This window comes from Ursus maritimus, unplaced genomic scaffold (assembly GCF_017311325.1).
Source record: "Ursus maritimus isolate PB19 unplaced genomic scaffold, ASM1731132v1 scaffold_34, whole genome shotgun sequence".
Lineage (NCBI taxonomy): Eukaryota > Metazoa > Chordata > Mammalia > Carnivora > Ursidae > Ursus > Ursus maritimus.
In genome coordinates this window covers 18,476,117-18,495,706 of record NW_024426008.1, presented here as the reverse complement: position 1 = coordinate 18,495,706, position 19,590 = coordinate 18,476,117, and the positions used below count along the sequence as shown (strand labels likewise).

Here is a 19,590-nt window from a genome sequence, read left to right as displayed (position 1 = left end):
ACCCTGTAAGGATTCACTTAAGCCATGTTTCTGACGGCCAGTGGTCACTCTCCCAGACCTGAGACTCTTCCTGCCCTGTGGAACCTTTCATCATCTCAGAACATAGGTTGGCTCATTTCTCTGGCTTCAGACTGTCACAGGATTCTTATTCGACAAATCCTGCCTCGTCTTCCTACCAAATTAATTATATGTCATTCAGCAGATAGTTTCGAATTCTTGCTCTGCGTAAGGCTCTGCGAGAAGTCTGTGGAAGGTACAACCAAAAAAAAAAAAAAAAGAAAAGAAAAGAATAAAGTATGGTCCTTACCTTTAAGCAGCTTACAGTCTATGGTTAAATCCAAACCGTCAAGTGCTTATTTATGGCAGACAGACACTCCTTCCATTTTTCTTTCTCTTTTTGTCCATTAGAGTGAGCAGAGAGGGAGAAAGGGGTACATTGTCCTCTTTACCCAGAGAGGGGGAAGACTAATGGCTGAGGATGAGGCTCCAGAAATTTCCCCTCATTCTTTGGAGTGAATGTGGAAACATGCTAAGCATGGCCTGCAAGTCTCACCAAGCAGCTCGCCAGCTCCCAGAAAAATCAGAAGAACTTGGCAGTTTCAATACATTACTTTTTTTTTTTTAATAATGATTTTTTATTATGTTAGTCATCATACAGTACATCCCTGGTTTTCGATGTAAGGCTCGATGATTCATTAGTTGCGTATAACACCCAGTGCACCATGCAATACGTGCCCTCCTTACTACCCATCACCAGCCTATCCCATTCCCCCACCCCCCTCCCCTCTGAAGCCCTCAGTTTGTTTCCCAGAGTCTCTCATGGTTCATTCCCCCTTCTGATCAATACATTACTTTTAAATGTGTTTACAAGATAATTTAAGACATCTTTATTTGTAGAAACAAAGTATAAAGAAAAAACCCAAAACTCACCCAAATAAAAGTTGGTATATGTATATGATTATATATGTATAGTCATATATAATCTTTCAGAATAGTAGATGGCTATTTCTAATGCCTCAGGTATACTTGATTACTGCGGACTTTTCAAGTGAGCACAGAAAGCAGTGGTGTGGGTTAATCTGGCACAGCCCCGAATTCTAAATCAGTGCATTAGACACAGTGAAAAGCACATTACTGCTATAACCAGGCTAAGAATTGAATATTTATTTCTGTCTGCTTTACCAGCCAAAATTGTATGGCTTGTCACAGCCTATTTTTTTCATTTTATTATATTAGCAAGGAACACTCTGAGCTTTATCGAGGAAATTAATTTAAAAGGCAGAATTCAGCTTTAACTGACTTGTACATACGAGTAATTCAGGAGCTGTATATACTCCAAGGAGCCCACTTCGGGTGGAAAGACAGACCCTTGGATTCATTTTACCCTAAACCAATGTGTCCAGAAATGTCTACCTGCATAAAATCCTCAGGATTGAATTATCTTGTATTGTTGAATTCACACAACTGTTTTTGCCTATCATTTTAGTCTTTGTTCAAGGACTAGACTCTAGGCCAGCTGGAAAAATTACTCAGGGACTTTGACACATCTTCCCGTCAGCTCCACATTTTGTTGATTTGGTTATTCTTCACAAATCCTCCATCAGTGAACGATCCGGTGAGATGAGAATCAAACGTAGCAAGTGTCCTACTTTAACCACTTCAGCTGAGATCCCAGATCATTCATTTTCATCTTCCTCTGTGCCGTCTCTAGCCGCCACCAGCAGAGACAGTAGTAAGTTACCTCTAAACAGAATATAAATGCCTTTCATTTAAGCTCCTCAGTATATTAAACTTTATTTTTGAAAAGTTCAAAGAGACACAGAAGTGGACAGGACAGTATGAGGAGCCCCCGTGTACCCTGTACCCAGCTTCGGGAATTTTCAACGCGTGGCCAGCCTTGTTTCATCCCACAGCCCCCTTGCCATAGAATTTGAAACACATTCTGGGCATCACGTTATTTTACTCAAACATGAAGAATCCCTAAAAACTAAAGACTCCTTTTTAAAAAAAAACAACTATAATTGTATTATCCTATTTTTACAAGAATTAATTAATTCTTACTGGTCAGTGTTCAGATTTCTAATTGTTTCAGAAACAGTTGGGTTGGTTTGGGTTAGGATCTAAATAAGGTCTACGTGTTAAGCACCACCCCTTCCCCCCCCCCCCCCCCGCAACTTGGTCACTTAATTTGTTCCCTGTGAGGGTATTTGTTGACGAAATTGGTTGGTTTATCCCATTGTCCAGATTTTGCTGATGACATCCCCACAGTTTCTTTTAACATGTGAATCTCTCCCCTGTTTTCCCCGTAGATTGGTTGTTGCATCTACAGGTTTGGTCAAATTTAGGTTTGACTCTATTTTTAGTTGTTTCTTCCCACCAGGAGCACATGATGTCAGAATGCCTTTCTTTCTGTGATGTTAGCAGCTGTTGAGGACCGCTGACTAAACCCGTTCATTCCTTAGGGCTTGTAAAATGGTGCTGTTCTGGTCCTGTAACCAGAATGTTCAAAGAGTTCCTAAACAAGAGCGTGCCCAGCACATAGTAAGTGTTCAAGGAAATATTTATGGAATATACTAATTTCAATAAGAACCCCTGTGACATGGGAAGTGATTCGAAACCTTGCTTGCCTAAGATCTGATTCATAAAGCATCTCTTTTCCTCCTAGAATCCCGATCCTTCTCCATTTTGCATAAAAGGTATCATGTCCACATTATTTGAGTTGCGTTGTCTTTCCCACTCCTAGTATCTTTTGGTGCTGGGTGCCAATTTTTAAATGTGGCTGCTTTTCGGAAGGTCTTTTGGACTCAGCCAATGGTTATTCTTTCTCAATCTCATTCTAGCTTAACTTCACATCCCTTACAGATTGGAAATGTGGAGAGACAGCGGGCAGGAGAGCTAAGCAGACCCTGAGCATCCGTCTTAGAGCCAATGCCAAGTGCTCTTGGGTGGTTTAATAGTCCTTGAAGGTGACCCTGCCTGTGACACCCTCTCTTTGCAAAGACGTCCTAAAAAAAGTGATATTCTTACTAGACTCTAACTCAGCCTAGTTTATGGCAAAATAAGCTTGCCTCATATCTGCCATTTAGTTGTATGCCTACTAATCAGTAAATATAAAGTCTCTGTAAATAACAGCTTCATTTTTGCCCTGGACATGGTTTTTAGAAATACCTCTGGCATGGGTAGGTTTGAAAATGCCATTAGCTTTATTCTTCTGATAATACAGAGCACATAATCCCAGTAAATTCTTTCAGTGCTGAAGATTTTTCACAAAGATGATGATCTTGAAATGCAGTATCAAATTCTTATATTCGAGATAGAAGATGTAGGGCTCTTTGTTCTTTGCTGCTAAATAGTTTGGTTTTCACTTGCTGGCTCACATGGACAAGCAATATAAAAAATACACATTTCTGCTGTGATCAGAGTGCACAGCAGGGAATACAAAGCAAAACAAGCCTTTGGTGAGCAGAACAGTCTGGTGTGTATGATAGGAAAAATACAGATACAACCCAAGTTTCATTCCATAGAGGGACGCTGATAATGTGCTTCAGTTTTCAGAGGGGAGATGTGTTCTCAACATTTTATGGAGATTGGAGCGTAGTTTTCACGGAGGTAAGATATGGGATAAGCCTTGAAAAACCAGGAAGATTTGAAAAGATAGTGAGGACCTTCCAGAAGAAACAGCATGAGTAACACCTTTGGGACACATTTATGGGTAACTGAGTGATTCTAGCTTGACCAGCCTGGAAGAGGTCTCTAGACAGATGTTAAGTAGCAGACAGATGTTGGCTGAGGCCACAGTAACAAAGACCTTTAGTGTCACCTGAGCAATGAGAGGCTGAAGGCTTTGAGCTAGGGGTGTGACGTGACAGGGTCAAGCAAGGGGATCTGGAATAGATGGGAAGGTGGGAAAAAGAGAAGTTGAAATCAAAGCATTAGCATGAAGGAATGTTCCAATTATAGAAGCTGCAGGTTTGGGCAGCTTAACGGAAGGAAAATGAGTCAGGGAGTCTGAAATCCGCATCAGACTGATTTCAAATAAAAGAGAGAAGTGAGGGGGAAACAGACTGCTTTAGGGGAAAATAAGAGTTTAGGGTTACAGCAAGACAGTTGCATAGACGTTTACGAATGTCCAGAAGCCCATTGGAAATACACAGGCCTGGAGCTTAGGAGTGAGTTTGATCTAAAAAAAGATTTGGGAAACGGTCTGTAGAGAGGTGATAGCTGGAATCTACCCCTAAAAGATTGGTGAACATCCTCACATTTTTTCCACTTCTCCCTCGAACTTCCCTGCTGCCATCCACATTCAAGTATCATCTTTTTCTAAAATTTTTTTATTTGAGTGTAGTTGACACTTAATGTTTAATTAGCTTCAGCCGTACAACCTCGTGATTAGATGAGTTTAAACATCATGCCACACTCACCATTTCCCTGATGATACGTGATGTTGAGCATTTTTTCATGTGTCTTTTGGCCATGTGTATGTCGTCTTTGACAAAATGGTCTATTCAGGTCCTCTGGCCATTTTTTAGTTAGAATTTTGTTTTTCGGTATTGAATTGTATAAGTTCATGTATTTTGGATATTAACTCCTTAGTGGATATGTCATTTGCAAACATCTTCTCCCATTCAGTAGGTTGCCTTTTTGTTTTGTTGATTGTTTCCCTCACTTTGCAAAAGCTTTTCGTTTTGATGTAGTCCCAGTAGTTGAATCTTGCTTTTGTTTCCCTTGCCTTAGGAGACATACCTAGAAAAGTGTTGCTATGGCTGATGTCAGAGATTACTCCCTGTGCTGTCTTTAGAATATTTATGGTTTCCAGTCTTACCTTTAGGTCTTTAATCCATTTAAAGTTTATTTTTGCATATGATGTGAGAAAGCAGTCCAGTTTCATTCTTTCACATGTAGCTGTCCAGTTTTCCCAACACCATTTATTGAAGGTACTGTCTTTTCCCCCGTTTGTAAATTCTTGCTTCCTCTATGACAGATGAATTGGCCATATAGGTGTGGGTTTATTTCTCGGCTCTCTCTTCTCTTCCATTGATCTGTTTTTGTGTCTGTTCCATCCTGTTTTGATTACTATACTGTTGTAGTATATCTTGAAATCTGGAATTATGATACCTCCAGCTTTGTTCCTCTTTTTCGAGATGGCTTTGGCTCTTCAGGTCACAAACTAGAACAAATAATACTAAAATTTGTATAGAACCTCAAGTATCATCTCTTACCCAGGCTATTGAAATACTCCCCAGTCAAAAATAGGCACTCCTTGTGTGAGGTATCCCCACAGCACCCTAACTTTCTCCTCCCAGGCCTTATTCCTATGTGTAATTGAGGCTTGTGTAATTTTGAGGATGGTATTGTTGTCTATTTTACTTACCCCTGAAGTTCTAGCAACTTCCATGGTGCCTGGGACAGACTAGAGGCTCAGTGTTGTCCTCCAACAAAAAGAGTAAATGAATGTCACTGCTGAAAAGTAGGGAGAGGAAAACGTGAAGAGAGAACGAAGGTGTTCACCGGGGGAAGGACGGCAGGGAGCAAGGGCTGAGGGCAAGCGGGGACTCCAGGGAGGCGTGGTCAGCAGGGATGAGTCTACAGCTGGAGGAGTAACAGCGACAATAGTAGCTCACATTTAGTGGGTGTTCTGTGTGTCCCAGTTACTGTCCTAAAACTTCAGGTGGATTAACTCATTCTGCACAATAACCCTGTAAGGTCAGGGTTCCCGTTATCTCTGTTCTACAGGTGAGGCACCAAGGCCCAGAACAGCTCTGTACTTTGCCCGGGGACACATGGGGAAGCCACAAGTCAGACCACTTGGCCCCGGAGCCTAGAGCCTTAGCCACCGTGCAGCTGCTCCCGCTCCTCCTAGCAGTGGGACAGAAAGCAGTGTGCAGTGAGTGTGGGCACAGAAGTGGAAAGGGAAGGAGGAGGACCAGACCCTCTTGATGACCTTTAGCCATGGAGAGCAGACAGCAGTGCCTCTCATTCTGAGTTAGGACATTTCCCACGTTGGTCACCAGGTCTGTAGAAACTCTGTGACTAAGAGCATTCCCGACATGTCACCGGCCATAAGAACTTGAAGAAGATGCCTTCTTCAGGAACAGATAGTTTTGATCATGTCCTCAGGATATTGGACCAGCTGCTCTGACATTGACTTTTTTTTTTTTTTACTATCTTTCAGTATTTTATTGTCTTAAAATAGTCCTTGAAAGAGAAGGGGAAAAAAATCTGGCTTTGCCAATAAATGCCATTTTGCATAGCAAACACACAGCTACAGAATCCACCAGCAACAGCCGGGTTGGGCAAACATTCTAGAAAAAAAATGTTTTCACGCCTGAGTGACAGACTTGACTGATGGGTGTCTGTCATGCTGCAGAATGTTGCACCCTCTCAAGGCTCACACATGCTAAGATTTTGGCAGATATGTTTGATTCCTTTAATTAAGGAACCGGGAGGATATGAATAACAACTATTTTGTTCCTAATTGACGCAGATCTCTGGGGCACGTGACTAAACTCTGTTCCCAGAATTTTTCCTTACGGAAGTTTTTGAAGTTGACTTAAAATATATGCCTGTATATTTATCTTTTTCTTCCTTAACATTTTTTTTTAATAGATGGTGACTTTACCTAACCCAGAATCTAACTCTCATGGTCAATTTCCCACACAGGGGGAATAGAATTTATCTTTTTTGAGCTTTTCACTCTGAGAGTAGGAGCCTGGCCTCCTAAAGACAGTTCAGCAGCCTTCAGGGACTCTGACGGTCCAGTTTGAGAGCACAGAAAAAAACAATTCTCTTTTAAAAATTTAGGTATAGCTTTTTCATAGTGAATTCTCTCTTGATGCTTGTTTGTTGTTGTTGTTGTTTTTTAATAAGCCAGGACAAATATTTGGCCACCTGAAGCCTCAGGATAACATCAGGAGTTAAAATTGGACCCCAGCCTGACTTATAAAACGCACGTGTTCCCTTTGGCGTGTCCTTAGGCAGGAGGAGAGGCTGTAAGTACAAACCAGACAGTTCAGGTTGAATATTGCATTGAAAATATAAGGAAAAATATTTCATAAAGAAAGCTTTTTAACAAGCAGGACTCACTTGCAGCTGCTTTGCAGAGGAGAAAGAAAGAAATGTGACGTTGTCAGGGGGACCTTTCTGTTTTCCCACACCTCGCTTTAAACCACCCTGGATTCCTGGTAGGAACGTTCACAGCGTTGTCACAGGGTCCGATTCGAATTTGCTTTTGACATTTACCCGTGGGGAGTCTGGGCTGTGCGGGGCTTGAGGCTACGATTTTTGCTCGTTGAAAATGGGACCGTGAACGGACGGATGGTGAGCTAGTCATTTTATGGCCCACTGACCAGAACTGTGGTGTGGCCAACAGACTGTTTCCTGTTGAACACTCAACCCAGAACTTGTAAAGGGGCCCAAAAGGACGCTGGTAAGCTGGCCAAAGATGCAGATATCTTTTTGTGGGTTATTTGTGCATTTTTGTTGTCAGAAGTATAACTTCAAGGGTGTTTACGTCAAGATGACTTCTGACAAGTATGAGCCAGGAGTCATCGTGACTTATAATTAGGATGAGGGTAGCTAGCAGTTAATTGAGCATTTTCCTTGTACCAAGAACTTTTCCAGGCACTTTATCTGCATTTCCATGTTGAATTTTTAGAAGCACCCTCTGCAGTATGTAATATTATTGTTGGCATCCTACAGAGGCGGAAACAGGTCTAGGGAGGTGATGTAACCTGCCGAGTCCGGGCTCTTTATGTTTTCTGTCCTTACTCCAGAGTCTCTCTGAGAAGGGACACACGAGCTCTGATAAACTAGCATCTGCAGGTGGTGATCCCAGTGCAGGATTTAGGACACCGTCCGAGTGGGCGCTATTCCCAAGCCTTTCAGTGTGCCTGACAGTTACAAAGGCTGAGGCCCTTCTACTCTTGTTTTTGTCTGAAGAAAGCATCCAACATCTGTTAGTGTTTCTCCTTAAGAGGTTGGGTCCTTGGCAACCGTGATGCAAAACTGGCTTGTTTTCTTACCCGGCTCCGTGCTGCTTTACAGAGGTGTAAGGAAGGTGCTGGTAACCCTCCCTGGAGAACCAGCCAGTGGGTCTGATGCCGAATCATTGGGTCAGTGGTAAGGAACCGTTCCTGCCACCCTTCCCTCTCCCTTCAGTCTTGGCTCCACGTCTTCTTAGGTTCCGGAAGCTGGGTCCACATTGCTATCAGGCCACTCTCTTGGATTAGAAACTCCCATGGCGTAAACCTCTTAAATAATAAGATTCTACCCTCAGCTCTTGCCTACCTCCTTTCTTGAAGTACTTAATTGAGTAAACTGAGAGATGAATAATTGATAGTCTGAGAAATTGATACTCATGTGCAGACTCCTTTCATTTTTATTCACTGTTGGTAAAGATGCATGAGACCCAGGGATAACTGTTTCTGGAAGGCCACCTATGTCATAATTCACAAAGCCCCCTTTCAGAGGATATCCATCAAGTGGCAGCCACAGGTATGGGAATCCTTCGGTCCAACCCCTGTTTGCTATACCTGTACCATAAATGTCTGATCAAAAAGCAGTTGGGCTCCCCTGAAACTAATAATACACTATGTATTAACTAAATCGAATTTAAATTAAAAAAATTTTTTTAAATAAATAAGCAAGCAGTTGGGCTGAGGGATAATGAGAAAAGCCTATGAAATTCTGGATGTTCTGTCTCTGGTTAAAGAATTATCCATAGGGGGCGCCTGGGTGGCACAGCGGTTGAGCGTCTGCCTTCGGCTCAGGGCGTGATCCCGGCGTTATGGGATCGAGCCCCACATCAGGCTCTTCCGCTATGAGCCTGCTTCTTCCTCTCCCACTCCCCCTGCTTGTGTTCTCTCTCTCGCTGGCTGTCTCTATCTCTGTTGAATGAATAAATAAAATCTTTAAAAAAAAAAAGAATTATCCGTAGACTCTGCTTCTCAAAGACATTTCCTAACTGGGTATAGTGACAGATTATCATGTTGATTCAGAGACAACTGTTCTGCCATGCAGGCTTGTTTTAATTTCTGGGCTGTTTTGATTTCCTGAGCAGCTTTGTGTGAGAAATGCCAGGCATTAAAAAATCTGTTGGAAAGGAGAATCATATACAACCCCCTAGGAGAACTTTATCATAAAGGAAAATGGCCTATTTTCATGCACTCCTGAATGCTCTTCCTCCACAGAAGAAGCGTCCTGAGTGTTGAAGCCCCACCTACACTGGGAAGCCATGTTGACTGGCCTCTTCCCTTCACCTTATCTCCCACCATTTTCCTGTCAGAGCATCTCTCCCTCCTTTGACTGGCTGCATCCAGCTACTTCCAGTTCCTTCCCTTCCCCACTGTTTGCTGAGTGGGTAACTAAGCATGAAGTCCTGTTGTTTGTTGAGATCATAATTTTTAAAAACACTTCTGGGAACCGAGTGGCAACTTTGAAAGCCCAGCTTCCCACAGGAGACCACAGAACTCCATAAGGTTAAGATTTGGAGAACAGAATCCAGACAAAAACACATTCCAGCTGAGTCCTCATGCTGAGGAGGGTACGAGCATATAGAGACCATTAGTTAGAGGTGTCTGTGCTCTAGTGTTTAAGGGTGTGGCCGCTGGAGTTGACTGCCCGGGGTTCACATCCCGACAGTGCCACTTACACATGGTGCGATAGTGAACAAATTACTTTCTCTCTCTCTGTCTCAATTTGTCCATCTGTACAATAGAGACGATAATAGTACGTAACTCAAAGAGTTGTGAGAGTTGAATCTGAGTGACCTACTTCGGACCTGGTTCAATAAATGTTATGAGTGAAGCGTTCATGGAGGATTAGGAAAAGCTGTGCTTACTTTAGATTTGCATAAAAAATATCAGCTTGGAGCCATCGTGATCATCCTTACTGAATATGACCTAATAATAACCTCACGTCTTTATTTTGATTTTTCCTCTGTCAGCTGTCCCCTGGAAGGGGCGCGGGAGCTATGGGTCTGCAAATCTAGAGCTTTCTGATTCTCTATAAATGAGACTGACGAGCCACTTCAGTTGACTGGCCTCCTGGTTCTTTTCCTTACTCAGGTGCTGGAAAGCTTCAAAATCATGGACTACAGCCTTTTGCTGGGAATCCACATCTTGGACCATTCCCTCAAAGAGAAAGAGGAGGACAGCTCACAAAATGTGCCTGACGCTAAGAGGTCTGGGATGCAGAAGGTCCTCTATTCCACAGCAATGGAATCCATCCAGGGTCCGGGGAAATCTGGAGATGGAATCATCACAGAGAACCCGGACACGTAAGCGCGGCCCCCCACCTGCCCACCCTCTTGGTTGTGGCAGCCCGCCACAGTGAGCGATTAAACGCAATCATGTTCCCTTCATGGTGGCTCTTTGAGAACGGAGTCCCACCTGGTGCTAAAATGGATTAAGCAGCCTTCATTTCCCTTCCTCTCCAGGCAGCTAGACGAGTGGCTGTTCCTCGAGTTATTACCATGCTTTCACCCGTGCGGTTTCTTTTTTCAAATGGCTCCATTTCTGAACAATGGCTGAAAATGTTGTCACTCCCATTTGCTCCATATTCAAAGCGTTCTCCCGTAACAGGGAGAATATACTTGGAATTTGAATAAACATGTATTGAAGCAGACGCATGATCGGAATTACATTCACGGTTGGGGGGTGCTTATCTGCATAAAAGGATTCTCTCGTTCTAGATCCTCTACCCTGGCAGATGTGGTCGCTTGCCTCAGCCAGATGTGCTCGTAACTGCACGATTAATTTGCATATATGCGGTGCATACTAACAGAAACAATCGCAGCCAAAGAGAATTACTGAAATGGCTGACGGTCACGTGCATTTACCAGCTGTATAGGGGACTGAACGAAGGCATCTTTCTCGCTGGCCGTCAGTGAGTGCCTTCTAGGGTCTCCAACAATGACTAAATCACAGGTGTATTTCACTTTAATAAAGGAAATCCGTGCATATCAAACTTTTAAAAAGTCCTTGCTTATAAATCTATCTAAATGCCCAATAATCCATTAAACAAAGTGTTCTCTGTCAGTACAATGAGCTACTACACAGCCATTAAAAAACACGTTAGCACTGAATACAAGCCAATGTGTATATCACTTAGCAAACGAAACATTCAAGTTATAAAGCGTGTTAAATAATTGCTTTTGTGGACTGATAAATACATATACACACACATTTACACTGGAAAGGTGTACCAAATGCTAATAGCGGTCCTTTGCATCCTAGGAATGGGTTCTTTTAGATATTTTAAATCTCACAGTAAATATGTAAAACGGTGGCATTTTTAAAAGGCAGTATTTCAAAACTACTTCAAAACTTCGTGCTCGTGGTTTTAAAATAGGAATAATTTTTTGTTTGGATTCTTCCCATCCGCTGTCCTGAGTCGACAGCTATAGTTTCATTCTCCTGTGTGGGAAATACAGCATTCTGGATTCCCAGGAAGACTTTACCCGAAGCAAAACAATAAATAAGTAAAGGGAGAGTGAGTCCAGAATTCTTAAAGTTGTCCATTTTTATTTACAGTCTATTTATTAGAAGTGATTTTTAACTTCCCATTATAATATGTTTTCTCTCTTGCTCTATCAACAGAATGGGAGGCATTCCAGCTAAAAGCCATAAGGGAGAAAAACTACTTTTATTTATGGGCATTATTGACATTTTGCAATCATATAGGTAAGAAATTTGGGGAAGTAGCCTTTCATAATTTCAAAAGTAAATCAACAGAAGGTTCTGAAAATCCACCAAATAAGAACGATTCTACATTCTCTTTTTTATTTTTCTGTTTATGTTTAGGTTAATGAAGAAGCTAGAACATTCCTGGAAAGCTCTTGTTTATGATGGGGTATGTGATTATCATGTTCCTGGTTAAACTATATATTTTTCTGATTTCTCAGACATCAGGGTGTGTCTGGGAAGTCGCGTCAGCAAACAAAATGATGTCTTATTTCTGTGTGAAATCTGAAGGGACCCACTTAGGAGAGGAGAGGATGCTGAGAAAAAGGGGGAGACTCCTTGCATAGGCACTGGGAAGGTCAGGAGGACAGTTGAAACAAGGTTCTCACAAGACCGAGCCGTAAGGTGGTCTGAACATGACTTTGGTGGCCCTGGATTTGAACCCTGTGTCCACCACTTTACTAATCATGTGATCTAGACACATTGCTTATGATTCGGCCTCTTAGGCCTGATTTCCCATCTGTACCAGGGACATAGTAATAGCACCTACTACCTCCCTCATAGGGCTGATATAAGGATTAAATAAAATAACGCCCTTTCGTGTTCAACACAATAAAGACGTAAGCAGTGAAAACTTACGGGTTGTTATGGATGTATACATGACTGAGACTGACGGGTATGAGGATGTCTGTTGGACCCAGAATTGCATAACAAGAGAAAAAAATCAATCATCAAGCAACAGCCTCCCTCCCTCTCCCTCCCACCCCACACCCCTGCTCTCTCTCAACACACATACACACATGCACGTTCCTATCTGGATGTTAGATTTGAACTCTCTGCTGCTGACAGAACATTTACTGGCTCAGCCTCCCTCAGTTAATAACCCGAAGTGACACTTCCAAAGAATAATATCGGTCAAAGATTTGCTCGCACATTTTTTTTTAAAGATGTTAGCAGATGCTTTCCTTTGAAAGAAGATAAATTATAGATACTGTTCTTCTCCTTTATTGGAAAGCACACCCACTTCCTCAGTTCCGTGGAAGACTGCATTTTGTCCACAGGCTAAGGAATGGGCTTCGTCAGAATGCACTTGTAAACAACACGGTCACAAGTGTGTTTCTAAGAATTCAGTGTAGGCTTATTAGGCTTATTATTCAGATCAAAAATTCCTTCTATTTAAAGGCCAAGATGGTGGGTTCATTTTTTTCCCTTCCTGACAAAAGTGGAGACTGCATAAATGCCTTCACCGTAGAGGGAAGACAGTGGACGCACTTCCCCTTCTGTTTTCCGAGACAGCATTAATTCCCTGGTACCAGACTAAGGCTTCTGATGTGAATGACCGAGTTCTCAATTGGTCAGGTGCTGCTAGTTAAAACACATCTTCTATTTGGGTGGCGTTTTTTTTTTTTTTTTTTTAAGAGCATCTCTGTCCTGATCATATATCCGTGGAATTGTAAGCAGTAAATAAGACTCATTTTTGTTTGTTTGCAAACTTGCCTCATATTTAAACAGTGTTTTTCATACCAAAGAGAAACACAGTCCAGCTTCTCTTGGAAGGCAAGGTCTGAGTCTTAATCGTCTTGCACCACAAGATATTTCTAAGTTACTGTGCTTGTAGTAGGTGTCCATTTCAGACAGGAGCTGCCTGTCACACCAGCTGGAAATTCCCACACCTACAGCATCCCTGATGGCCTAGAGGACTGATATGCCTTCATTAAAGAGGCTTTCTTTATACTGTGCCCTTCATAGCATGCTGATTACAGTATTACCTTATGCCTCCTGTAACACCCTATTTCACAGATTTAAAAAAAAAAAAAAACATAAACGGAGGCACCAAGACACTGCCTTCTTCCTGGATCACACGGCTTATTAAAGTTAGAGCTAACATCAGAACCAGGTCTCCAGACCTCTGATCCAACGTGGGTTTTCTCTTCCAAACCCAGAGCAGACACTTGATACCATCCAAACTTAAATTTTCAGAACTTTTTTGTTAGAATCCACAAACTTAAAATGAAAACGGAACATATACTGTTTCTAGAAATGTATATCTTGGATAGAAAATATATGCTTACTGAATAAACAGGTAGAATTAGCTTCTAAATCCATCTCCTTTCCTGGGTTTGTAATAAAATGCGCCTTCGGTCCTGAAGACTCCTGCCAAGCACGAGAGAATTGAGTTAACAATTCAATTCAGTTCAATTCTATCTCGTTAGTAGCTAATTCAGCTTAACGGAGGTCATCAGTCATCCTTGTCCCCGAGGAATCTTCCCAGTGTCCGTGCATCTGATTATTACAAGACAAAACTATGCTATTTTTTTTTTAAGCTAGATGTCACTCTTACAGTAGGGTTGTTTTGGTTGTTTATATCCCCAATTTTTGTCCCTGACCAAAAGCATTACTCTTCATTTTACATGACACTTGAAACACTGGTTGCCTGTATGTAAAAAAAAAAAAAAAAAAAAAAAAGAATGTAAAAGCCCCACATGGCACAGAGTGGCATAAGAATTAGCTGTTTTGCTTTATAAAGCAGTGTCCTTTGGCTAGCTCTCCCGTGCCCCTCTTCATACTGTCTTTCATCATGAATAGCTAGAATCTTTGCTCATAATGTATTAAGTCTGCTTCCCCAGCCTCACTCCTGGGCACCACGGGTCACAGGGCATCGCTCTTTTCTGGCTGCCACCATCCCCACCCTCTGGTTCAGGACACTGGCTAACAGAGAACCAATTGCATAGATCTTTTTTCTAGCTTGAAATGATCTGAGAGGTAAACCTGTGACACCTGATTTGTATTTTCAGGATACCGTTTCAGTTCATCGACCAAGCTTTTATGCTGACAGATTTCTGAAGTTTATGAATTCCAGAGTTTTCAAGAAAATTCAAGGTAAGATTCTTAAGAATTTTTTTTTCTACTTTTAGCACTCACTCACTGACATGACTGTGTGCAGCTTAGCAAGATCTTTATTAGAAGGGTTTGGACTATTTATCTCCAAAAGCTGTGATGACTTAGTATTTTTGGTTAAATATTCCATTAGGTATTTACTGATGCCATAATTATTAGAGTCCTGTTTGGTGGTGGAAAAAATTAGAAACTGCCTAAATGTCCAACCTTATATTGGTTAAATGTATTATGGTACAATCTAATGGAATAACATGTACAATAAAAATCATATTAAAGGTCCATGTAGGGGGCTCAGTCGATTGAGCATCCGACTCTTGATTTCGGCTCAGGTCATGATCTCAGGATCGAAGTCGAGCCCCATGACAGGCTCCGCATCCAGCACAGAGTCTGCTTGGGATTCTCTCCCTCTCCTTTTCCTTCCCTCTCTGCTCCCCCCTCACTCATGTGCATGCTCTATCTTAAATATCCTTTTTTTTAAAGATTTTTTTTTTATGCAGCAGGCAGAGGGAGAAGCAGGCTCCCTGCTAAGCAAGAAGCCCGATGTGGGACTCGATCCCAGGGCCCCAGGATCATGACCTGAGCTGAAAGCAGCCGCTTAACTGAGTGACCCAGGCATCCCTCAAATAAATAAATAAAATCTTCTTTAAAAAGGTCCATTTAGTTCTTATAGACAGACTTATTCATATATATATAGTTATAGTTAAAGTTATTGATTTGCATACCTAAATGCACAATAGATTCTAATGGGATGTATAAAAATGTGATACATCACACTAACAAGTAAAAGGATAAAAACCATACGATCATGTCAATAGATGCCAAAAAAACAATGGACAAAGTACAACATTCATTCATGATAAAAAACTTTCCACAAAGTAGGTTTAGAGGGAACATACCGCAACACAATAAAGTCCATACATGAAAAACCCACAGCTAACATTATACACAGTGGTGAAAGACTGAGAGCTTTTCCTCTAAGATCAGGAACAAGACAAGGAAGTCCATTCTCAACGTGGTGCTGGAAGTTCTAGCCACAGCAATCAGAGAAGAAAAAGAAATAAAAAGCATTCAGATTGGCAAAGAAGAAGTCAGATTTTCACTATTTGCAGATGACATAATACTATGTATGTAGAAAACCTCAAAGACTCCAGCAAAAAACTACTAGAACTGATTGATGAATTCATTAAAGTCACAGAATACAAAATTAATATACAGAAATCCATTGCATCTCAAGATAGTAATAATGAAGTAGCAGAAAGATAAATTAAGAAAACCATCCCATTTACACTTATACCAAATATAATAAAATACCTCAGCATAAACTTAACCAAGGAGGTGAAATACCTGTACTCTGAAAACTATAAAACATCGGTGAGAAAATTGAAGATGACACAAATAAATGGTAAGATATTCCATGCGCACGGATTGGAAGAACCAGTGTTGTTAAAATGTTAATACTACCCAAAACAATCTACAGATTTAATGCCATACCTTTCAAAATACCAACAATATTTTTCACAGTACTAGAACAGATAATCCTTAAACTTGTATGAAACCACAAAAGACCCTGAATAGCCAAAGCAATCTAGAAAAAGAAGAACAAAGCTGGAAGTATCACAATCCAAGATTTCAAGATATATTACAAAGCTGTAGTAATCAAAAAAGGACAGAAATAGACACATAGATCAACAGTATAGGATTGAGACCAGAAGTAAGCCCAAAACCACATGGTCAGTTAATCTATGACAAAGAAGGCAAGAATGTACAGTGGGGAAAGACAGTCTTCAACAAATGCTGTTGGGAAAAAAAAAAAACTGGACAGCAACACACAAAAGAATGAAACTGGATCACTTTCTTACCCTATACACAAACTCGAAGTGGATTAAAAACTTAAATGTGAGACCTGAAATCAAAAACTCCTAGAAGAAATCATAGGCAGTAATCTCTTATATATCACCCTAAGCAAAATATTTATGGATGTTTCTCCTCAAGCAAGGGAAACAAAAGCAAAAATAAACTCGTGGGACTACACCAAAATAAAAAGGTTTTTGCACAGCAAAGGAAACCAACTAAATGGAAGGAGATACTTACAAATGATATATCCAATAAGGGGTTAATATCTAAAATATATAAAGAACTTACACAACTTAGCACACACACACACATACACAAAATCTGATTTAAAAATGGGCAGAAAGCCTGAATAGGCATTTTTTTTCCAAAGAAGGCATACAAATGGCCCGCAGACACATGAAAAGATGTTCAGGGTCACTAATCGTCAGGGAAATGCAAATCAAACCACAGTGAGATACCCCCACACCAGTCAGAATGGCTAGTATCAAAAAGCCAAGAAATAACAAGTGTTGGCGAGGCTGTGGACAAAAGGGAGCCCTCGTGCACTGTTGGTGGGAATGCAAACTGGTGCAGCCACTGTGGAAAACAGTTCCTCAAAAAATTGAAAATAGAAATACCGTCTGATCCAGTAATTCCGCTCCTGGGTATTTACCCAAAGAAAATGAAAACACGAATTCAGAAAGGTACATGCACCTCTGTGTTTACTGCAGCATTATTTACAATAGCGAAGACATAGAAGCAGCCAAGTGCCCATCTATGGACGAATGGATAAAAAAGATGTTGTGTGTATATATATGGTGGAATATTATTTAGTCATGAAAAATGGGATCTTGCCATCTGCAACATGAATGGACCTAGAGGGTATTATGCCAAGTGAAATAAGACAAAAACAAATAATACCATATAATTTCACTTATATTTGGAATCTAAAAAAACAAATGGACAAATAGACTCTCAAGTACTGCTTGCCCAGGGGGATGTATGTAGGGGGGATGGGCGAGATCGATAATGGGGATTAAGAGGTACAAATTTTGAGATATAAAATAAGTCATGGAGATGAAAAGTACAGCATAGGGAATCTAGTTAATAATATTATGTAGTGACAGATGGTGATTACACCTGTCGTGGCGAGCACTGAGTATGTGTAGAATTGTCTAATTAATATGTTGTACACCTGAAACTAATATAACATTGTATGTCAGTTCACTTCAATAATTTTTTAATTTTAAAAGCTAAATATATATATTTAATGCTTTATTAAGATGATGCTTTATCAACTTCATTAATAAGTTTATTTTTAATAACGTTATTATTAACTTTATTAATAAGATGCTTTATCAACTGTGATTATATTAAAACCCTTAATGCTTAAAGGCATACTTTCTTTGTAGGTGAAAACTTCCCTTCCTCACCTCCACCCCCGAGAGAACCGTACCTAGTCTTCAAGTTTCCTCTTTCAAATTACTTTTTTCAGTCTTATTACATCCTTTCATTCCACCCCAGAATTGAGTCATACTGGCAATGTAATAATGTCTGCAATATCGTATAATTTTTCCTAGAAACATTAGTCATCATAATGTGGAAACCTCACTGAAATTCCCTACCCAGATAATGTATCTAACACACTAAAACTTAGCTTCCTGAAGGGAATATAATAGTACATTAATTCGTTAAAAATCAGTTGCTGTAAGATTTTTAGAACAATAATGCATTCATTCAACCAACTTGGAGCACCCATGATGTCCCTAGCACTATACCAACCATTAATAATAAAGGAAGGTTTTTTTTAATGAATTAGTTCCTCCCTCAGTAATTTTTGGGTCAGGGATTGGAACATGTAACAGATTTATGATCTAATGAAGCAATCGTTAATAGAGTTTTTGCATACCTTGCTGTAGGTGCACAGAGAGAAATAAGACCAATTCTTCCACAAGAGAGCTTCAGGGAGACGATATTTAAAGTAATTCCTAAAAACATAAGCTAGCATTCATTAGGCGGAGAGGAAAGAAGGACCTCTGAAGTCACCGGAATAGCATGTGCAAAGGCCCAGGGGTAGAAATGGACATGGTAGGTTCTAGGAATGGCAGCTAGGTGAGCTGAAAAACAGTAAAGCATAGAGGCAAGTAAGTGGCAGAATGTAGGGCCGGAAATGGACACAGGATACCTTTCGCCAGACATTGTTTAGCCAAAAACAAATCCAGGAGTTTCTGCAGCACAGAAGAAAGTGACCCGCACCCCCAAACGATCTTTTGAGGTTATTCAATCAGAAGAAATCCCTGAGGCCTTCAGTTTTTACAAGATTCAATTCTTATCCCATGAATGAGTCTTAGATCATTCCTTTAAGGAAGATTCAGCATTTAGGTGCTTTGTTGTTCTGGCGGGGGTTTGGTTTTCGGTCCTCCCTGCTCCTCGTTGTATGTGACGCGGATAATGAACAAAGAGCTGTTTCTTTTCATAGCTCTTGGCCTTTTCTCCCCTGTGAACCACACGTACGCACAGTTCTCTGAGTGTTCGCCTGCTCCACGTTTCCTTGCTGCTGCCAACTTTCTTCTGATCCCAGCTGTTTCCCAGTTTAGAGAATCTGCGTTGACCCAAGACATATGTGGTGCTCAAACCTTTTGGTCCCAGGGCCACTTTATACTCTTTCTGATGATTGAGGATCTCAAGAGACTTTCACACACGTGGACTATATCCAGCAATATGTACCATATCAGAATTTAAAATTGAGGAAAATTTCAAGTATTCGTTAATTCTCACAAAGTAATAATTAAACATGGCATGGTAAAACAAGCCATGTTCAACAAAACGGTAAAAAAAAAAAGTTTTCACGTGAAAAACAATTATGAAAAGTAATATTTTCTAAAACAAATAAGTTCGTGAGAAAAGTGGCATCGTTCTTCATTTTTTCCAATGCCCAACTCTGGTTCATAGATGACATCTGGATTCTCACATCTGCTTCTGAATTCAGTCTGTGGCGAGAGGTCATGTGGCATGTAGGAACCTTGTAAGAAAGAATGAGAAAGGCAATTTGTGTCTTAATATCATTATGAAAATAGGTTTTTTTACAGTTATTTATTTGTTTGTTTAAGTAAACTCTACCCCCAACATGGGCTTGAACTCACGACACCGAGATTGAGAGTCACACGCTGTACTGGTC

The 19,590-nt window shown here is 40.7% G+C and overlaps 1 protein-coding gene across 14 annotated transcripts in view; it reads left to right on the top strand.

The window, feature by feature from the left end:
• The window catches only part of PIP5K1B (phosphatidylinositol-4-phosphate 5-kinase type 1 beta), a 298,246-nt gene that overhangs the window by 194,749 nt on the left and 83,907 nt on the right, over positions 1–19,590 (top strand). For all 14 annotated transcript variants that reach the window (XM_040620276.1, XM_040620265.1, XM_040620269.1 and 11 more), the window contains 4 exons: positions 10,065–10,276; positions 11,598–11,681; positions 11,802–11,850; positions 14,477–14,561. In XM_040620276.1, the coding sequence (XP_040476210.1) occupies positions 10,065–10,276; positions 11,598–11,681; positions 11,802–11,850; positions 14,477–14,561 (430 nt within the window). The remainder of the gene's footprint in view (positions 1–10,064; positions 10,277–11,597; positions 11,682–11,801; positions 11,851–14,476; positions 14,562–19,590) is intronic.